The 7773-nt window shown below is 38.6% G+C and overlaps 1 protein-coding gene across 1 annotated transcript; it reads right to left on the reverse strand.

Moving 5' to 3' along the window:
* Positions 1-2277: 2277 nt before the first annotated feature.
* Positions 2278-4415, reverse strand: si:ch211-113e8.11. Its single transcript, XM_017709026.2, has 2 exons — positions 4151-4415; positions 2278-3761 (listed from the first exon to the last, which is right to left on the reverse strand). The coding sequence occupies exons 1-2, from the start codon at positions 4219-4221 to the stop codon at positions 3101-3103; spliced, it is 732 nt and encodes a 243-aa protein (XP_017564515.1). The 5' UTR covers positions 4222-4415; the 3' UTR covers positions 2278-3100.
* Between the last annotated feature and the right edge of the window lie 3358 nt (positions 4416-7773).

A 7773-nucleotide genomic window follows, 5' to 3' on the forward strand; every position in this document is an offset into this window, starting at 1 on the left:
TTAAATATGATGTTGGCCCACCCTTTGCAGCTATAACAGCTCCTACTCTTCTGATAAGGCTTTCCACAAGGTGTAGGAGTGTGTTTAAGGAAAATGTTTACCATTCTTAAAGAGGCACCTTTGTGAGGTCAGACACTGATGTTGGACAAGAAGGCCTAGTTCACAGTCTCCACTCTAATTCATCTCAAAGGTGTCCTGTCAGGTTGAGGTCAGGACTCAGGCCAGTCAAGTTCTTCCACACTAAACTCATCCATGTCTTTATGGACCTTGCTTTGTGCACTGGTGCGTAGTAATTTTGGAACAGAAAGGGGCCGTCCCCACACTGCTCCCACAAATTTGGAATATGAAATTGTCCAAAATGTCTTGGTCTGCTGAAGCATTAAGAGTTGCTTTCTCTGGAACTAAGGGGCCGAGGCAACTCCGGGAAAAACAACCAAACCCCATAATCCCCCTCCACTAAACTTTACACTTGGCACAATGCAGTCAGACCAGTACCGTTCTCCTGGGAACCAGCAAACCCAGACTCATCCATCGGATTACCAGATGGAGAAGTGTGATTCGTCACTCCAGAGAACACATCTCCACTGCTCTAGAGTCCAATTAAGCTACTTTACACCACTGCATTTGACATTTTGTATTGTGTTTGGTGATGTAAGGCTTGGATGCAGCTTCTTGGCCATGTGAACCCACTCTATGCACTGTTCTTGAGCTAATCTGAAGGCCACATGAAATTTGGAGGTCTGTAGCGATTGACTGCAGAAAGTTTGTGACCTCTCTCATTTTATGTGGCCTACCACTTTGTGGCTGAGTTACTGTCGTTCTCAATCACGTCCACTTTGTTATAATACCACTGACAGTTCACTGTAGAATATTTAATAGTGAAGAAATTTCACGAGTGGACTTGTTGCATAGGTGGCACCGTATCACGATACCACGCTGGAATTCACTGAGCTCCTGAGAGCGACCCGTTCTTTCACAAATGTTTGTAGAAGCAGTCTGCATGCCTAGGTGCTTGGTTTTATAAACCTGTGGCCGTGTAAGTGATTGGAACACCTGAATTCAATGATTTGGATGGGTGAATGAATACTTTTGGCAATGTAATGTGTGTGTGTGTGTGTGTGTGTGTGTGTGTGTGTGTGTGTGTGTGTGTGTGTGTGTGTGTGTATTTATTTATATATATATATATATATATATATATATATATATATATATATATATATATATATATATATATGTATATATATATATATATATATATATAATTATGTATATATATCTCATCACACACTCTCACTCCTTGGCCAAAAAATGGCAAAGCACTAAGCTTTTAACAATAAATCATTACAAAAATAAAGTAACTGCTTTTCCTTTTTCATTTCTTTTAAATGAAATTTTGTAGATGACCTTTTACAGAAAGAAGACTTTTCCCACTTTTCAAACAGTTGAAAAACATTGCTGAGCTAGTTTGTTTTACATGAGACCACATACTCTCTATAGGGTTTAAATATGGACTTTGACCAGGCCAAGATCACCAGTAAAAAATGGAGTTTGGGCCTATTTTTTGGTCAGGAGAGTAAGCATTTATTTATGTATGTATATGCATATACACCAATCAGGCATAACTTTATGACCATCTCCTTGTTTCTAAGTTCATTGTCCATTTTATCAGCTCCACTTATTACATAGGTGCACTTTTTAGTTCTACAGTTACAGACTGTAGTCCATCTGTTTCTCTGCATACTTTCTTAGCCCCTTTTACCCTGTTTTTTCAGTGGTCAGGACCCCATGGACCCTCACAAAGCAAGTACTATTTGGGTGGTGTGTCATTCTCAGCATTGCAGTAATGTGGTGGTGTGTTAGTGTGTGTTACGCTGGTCTGAGTGACACAGCAGTGCTTCTGTAGTTTTTAAACACTGTGTCCACTCTATTAGACACTCCTACCTTGTAGATGTAAAGTCAGAGACAATAGCTCATCTGCTGCTGCGCAGTTTGTTTTGGTCATTCCCAAATACCTGCTCTGTGAGGGTCCATGGGGGTCTTGACCACTGAAGAACGGTAAAAGAATGTATGCAGAGTAACAGATGGACTACAGTCTGTAATTGTAGAACTACAAAGTGCACTTATATAGTAAGTGGAGCTGATAAAACGGACAAGGTCATAATGTTATGCCTAATCAGGGGGTGTGTGTGTGTGTGTGTGTGTGTGTGTGTGTATGTATGTATGTACGTACATTTACACAAACACCTTAACAGGCCACTAATAGAATAAGTGTATAACTTTCATAGTTAACCATATGGGGGTATTTATTGCAGCATGTCTTCTCTTTGTGGTACATTTTTAAGGCAATTATTTTATCTTTTTAAACCCAGAATCACACCCCTTTTTAATCAGACAGTTGTGAATTACAGAAATGAACTCAATAGCCAAAAGGTATTTAGATGTACCCAGACATCTTGTTTTTAGATGTACGTGAGGAGAAACGTTTAAACAGTAAGAAAGGGCCAAAGAGGTTTGGTGAGGAATTTTTAGAACTACTGCACTGAAGTACAGTTGCTTCATATTATTTCTGCTTTTTGTGAAGTAAGCTGCATGTTAAGTCTTCACTACAGTTGTTGCTTGAGCTCACCACACTGCTAGTATTTAACCAACCAGGGCAATGGAAATGGCAAAAAATTGACATTTTACCAAGTTAAAGTAAACTTGGTAAAGCCTCCTAGTCCTGAGAAACAAACTTTAATGAATGTTACTCCATGTTGTTTTTCAGTTTTTTTTCCGTCTCTCTGTAAGATTGTTATTCTTTGCTTAGCTACCCTTTTGATGATGAACAAATGGGTGTATAAACACATTAGTAAGGTCATGACATTGGAATTGAACAATGATCTCACACCTGCGGAGGAGTACGTTAACCAAATATTAACAATCATTTGGTTTTATAGCCTTTACAGAAAAAGTTGTGGAAGTAATACTGTTGCGATAAACTGCAACAACAGATGAGATATAGTCTGTAATTATAGACCTACTAGATGTTGCTGATATAATGGCCAATAAGTGGTGTATCTAATAAACTGGTGATTCTAAAATCACAATCTCCAAAAGGGTGTTACAGTTTGTTCTTCTGCATGGCATACTGTTTTAGCATCCGTTTTGGGGGAATGAGGGTATCACTGAGTCCGACCCTGTGCTTTTTCCTCTTAAGACTCTCCTCCTCCTTATCCTCATCCCTCTCCACAGCAGAAGTCCTGTAGTCTGAAGTGTGTAAGGAGTCAGGATTGGACTGGGTTTGGTCCAGTGGTCTAATATCAGAGCGTGCTGGAAAGCCTGTGTTGCTCTGCAGATCGCTATCATGGGCAAATTTACAGCGGATTCCAAAACGACAGCGGCCATCTCTTCTGTATGCCACACAGATCCTCTTCCCGCCAATCTGGATGGGCCGGGCCTGCAGTGTGAGGGGTACGTGTTTCTGTAGCACATTCAGCCTTGCTACTGCTTTCTCTTTAAAGGGGTTAGAAAACACACTGCTGCCAGCTGGAAACCCACCCAAGCTGCCACCACCCAGTGGAGGTGGGGTCAATTTATGAGAGGAGGCGCTGAAGGGTGAAGGGAGCAGATTCTCTGAGTTAAAAACTCCAGGGTAAACAGCTTCGGCAGGTTTCTCTTGGTGCTCTTCTCTCTCGGATTCAGAACTGGATTCACTGGCTGCTGACTCCTGTTGGAAAATATGTGTTTTCCTCTCTCCTTCTGCCTCTTTTTCCTTCTCGGTCCTGTACAAACATTTATGTATTATAATAAAATGTACCAAGTATCTGCTACAAAGCTCAACCACTCAAAATCTAAGCTTAACACGTACTAAAACTTATTATTCAGTAACTACAGGGACTTCAATGGGAACTGGCTGAGCTATTAAGTTATAAAAGTGTGTAATAAAACTTTGGCCCTGCAAGTGGGTCCTGGCCATTTGAGGGGGAAAAAAATCTCCCTCTTTACACTCAATAAAGGAGTTCTATGTGGGCTGTGGACCCTCATTCTCATAACTGCACAACTTACATGTTTCATAGTCAATACTGAATTCATATTAATTACTGAATACCATTTTTAAATAAAAAACACATTTTACAAGTAGATTAATTTACAAGTTAAATGTCCTACTTACTGTGTAATACTTTCTCCTTCATCCTCTGAATCTGATGACACTCCATAACCAACCAGCGACTTCACCTCCATTAAATTAGTTTTAATACTGGCTGAAGCCAAAGAGCTTAAAAATGACAGGATAGCTAGGGTTTATCTAACGTGTACCATACGACGTGTCAGTCGGCTTAACCAAGTAAAGACGGACTATTTAAATGAATTCCGATTAAAAACCCACCATAACAATTTGCTATTTCGGCTGGAAGTGTTTGCGCTTCTTCTTTTCAGCCCTGTAGGTGAAGAAGCAACTGCGCCACGGTAAGACGTGGAGTGGTACTGTTTTGCAGTGATATTAAATTTAGTTTTATCTGGGTTCTTTTCTACAACAGATACTGTCTTAAAACAGCTTTTCAGAAATGTACACTTAATAGTGTGCATACTATAGCGATATGAATGTTATTAAATAGGAATGCTATATTGACGGTGCCTTCAAATTCAGCCCGAAAGACACCATGATTACCATGATTGTCTAAGCAGGTTTAGGCTGTTTTTTCTGGTGCTGGTTTGCTGGTTTGCAAACGCATATTTGTCATGTAGATTTTCACACCAGGTAGGAATCAAGAGCAAGTTTACTGAGGGCAAGATCAAGAGAATGGAGCAAAAGAGTCATGGACGTTCCAGCCATATTCAAAATGGAACAATAGTAGACAGTCCCAAAAAAACACTAAACAGAAACTGTAGTCAAGATACCATATACAGATTTCAGAAAAAAACTGTAAGGCTACAAGAGGACGCAGCTCAAAATTGCAACCAATGATAGCCGAACAAGACTTCACAAGACATTGCTGAAAACGCAGGGTATATCCTAGAGAACTTGAAGAGAGGAGAATTCCCACGCTGCAGTGCCCCCCGGTTTTCTCAAACGCTAGAGGGCGCTCCGGAGTTAGTGGCTGAATGGGTTGATATAGCGCATATGACCAAAATCAGTTTATAAATGCTTAAACATTTTTGTGTAAAAGTATGCAATCATTTCCGGAACACTGAATATCGTTAAACATTTTAAAACCGTTGTTATATTTTAAGAGCTTTTAAACTTGAGTTATAGGAGTTTAAAACTGCACCTCATGCATGTCCATGACGTCAGTGAGCGCGAACAGCCAATGAGCTGCGCCTCTCGCCAATCAATCATCACGCTCTATCAGTAAAGCCCGCCTCCTGCTGCCCAAAACCTGTCTTACTCTCTGAGAAAGGAAAAGTATAGGTAGGACATCTTTGTTTTTTTTTTGTTTTTTTTTAGTGAAATACATCCTTCTACTTTCTAAAATTAAAGACACAGAACGTGGAGAACGGGGGAATAATTAGAAACTAGTTTAACTTCGTTTTAGCCTTTGAGCTCCATTTACTCACATTCATTGAGGACTCACTCGCGGGCGCCCTCTGCTGTTTAGTAGTCCTGTCCTTGATTTAGCGAGGAGAACAGGAAGTGGCCAGGCTCCTCGTAAACCGGCTCTGGGTATACTACATAAAATGGCTTCTGGCCTCTGATTAAACTCAGTGCAGGACCTGAACTTGTAATCAGACGATAGCGACCTCTGTTGGCCAGGAGAGGCGTTGTCAGCAGTAGATACTGACAATATTAACTTCCGTTACAGCGTATGCTGGTTTTGCTGGTGGCCAGTCGAGCTAGTCTATGTCGGGTTTTCTAGTAGGGAAGCCATGTCCAGCAGTATTATAGATCAAGATGTAAACTTCACAATCTATAAAAGAAGCAACAAAAAGGACTCAACATATAGAACAGGGTTAGGATTGCAAATATAGATTATGGTGAAGCACACAGCATGGTAGATGAAGAACATGGTGGAACACATACAGGGTGGTAAACATAGAACATGGTGGAACACCGATGGATGCCAGAATATAGAAGTAGAACAAAAAATATATAAAAATAGTCAGATGGATACATATTTGTGGAAATTGTATTTAACTATATAGAACTGTGTGTCATGTTAAATCAAAGTTTAATTATGTAGCTTTTTTTTACAACAGGCATTGTCACAAAACAGCTTTACAGAAAAAAGGGAATTCATTCTCCTCTTCTTGACACTGGATAGCAGAACAATAACACAAGTAATATGAACAGAATCTACAACAATAAGAAAAAAAATCGATGAGAATAAGTCTCTGGGTACCACTGAAAACCAGTAGCTACTTTCAGAAGCGTATCTCAGAGAAAATTACAAACATAAATGCCAAAGCATTTCACTGAAACCAACCAGTTCAGAGTAAACATTTTGTCATTTTTGGTACTTTCAGTTAAAAAAAGAAGATATTTTATGAGGCTATCATAGTTCTGCCTGCATTACTGACAATATGTTTATGCTACAAAAAGTCTGACTCTGTGGCTTGTGAATCGGCTTGCACTGGGCTGCATTCTTTGGTGGTCTTCAGGCCAGACATTTAACTTACCACTTATTTGTGTTAATACCATAGAACTGAAACAAGTATTTCAATTGGAAGAAAAAGCATGCACTTCTAGACTACGCCTACATTCATGCACATGCATCTGTTTTCCTCCTAATACATATTTTATTGTACATGCTAACAATAGACACCGTCAGACAATGAAACGCCAGTAGCTCCATAAACACTGGTTCTACACACATCTGATTAATTGTGTTATTTGCTGTAAATTATGGTTAGAAATACACCACACTTTAATTTTGAAAAAGACTTTGAATTAACCTGTAGCTGAAATGTACTTGCCAATACTTGTCCTAACAATATTGAGCCTTACCTGTAAAAAGTGATATTACCTGTATACTGATATAGCTAGTAAGCTTAATGACAGAGGTTCAGTAATTAGAGATTAGCAGTCATGAAGGTTCAATAGGTCCTTAACCATCTAAAATGTTAGTTTGAAACATGAGAGTATAGAAAAGTCAAAATCCACCAAACACTCAGTGAGTCAGATATATGTTATTTTTCCATTTTAACATTTTAGTCATTCAACATTTAAATCAGCACTGTTTGGATTTTACTTGAGAATGTAACGTAGCTAAAATACTACTTAGATTCAGAATTCAACAGTCATTGCAATTAATTCAGCTCAAGTGCTCTTGAAGAAAAAAATACATAAATATGAATACAACATAATTATTGCAGTACATTCAAAATTCAAAGGTTGTGTATGATTGCTGAAACTTAATTACACCACACACAATTGTTTGTAGTGTTGCGTGTAATACAGCTGAAATGCTTTTGAAATTAAAAAAATGCATAAAAATGTATAAAAAGTAGTTACAGTTAATAATCCAAAATGCAAATGCTGTTCATCATTGCTGACACCTTGTTGCACCATACACATCTGTTTTTAGTGATGTATATAATGCAGCTTAAATATTATTGAAATTCAAAATACACAAAAATTAATAAAAAGTAGATACATGATTATTTCCCGAAATCTAAATGATGTGCATTATTCCTGACATCCCTCTGCACCATACACATCTGTTTTTACTTTTTATACATTTTTATGTATGTATGAATTTAAATAATATTTCAGTCACATTACATACATCACTAAAAACAGCTGTGCATTGTGCAGTGAGGTGTCAGCAATGATGCACAGCCTTTGGATTTGGGATA

Source organism: Pygocentrus nattereri, chromosome 5 (assembly GCF_015220715.1).
Source record: "Pygocentrus nattereri isolate fPygNat1 chromosome 5, fPygNat1.pri, whole genome shotgun sequence".
NCBI classification, from domain to species: domain Eukaryota; kingdom Metazoa; phylum Chordata; class Actinopteri; order Characiformes; family Serrasalmidae; genus Pygocentrus; species Pygocentrus nattereri.

Bases quoted from the DNA above. Each gene is read 5' to 3' on its own strand.
- si:ch211-113e8.11 (XM_017709026.2), bottom strand. From the start codon at position 4,221: ATGGAGGTGAAGTCGCTGGTTGGTTATGGAGTGTCATCAGATTCAGAG. The intron at 3,762-4,150 runs GTAAGTAGGACA...ATGTTTGTACAG, and splicing joins GAAGGAGAAAGTATTACACA to GACCGAGAAGGAAAAAGAGG.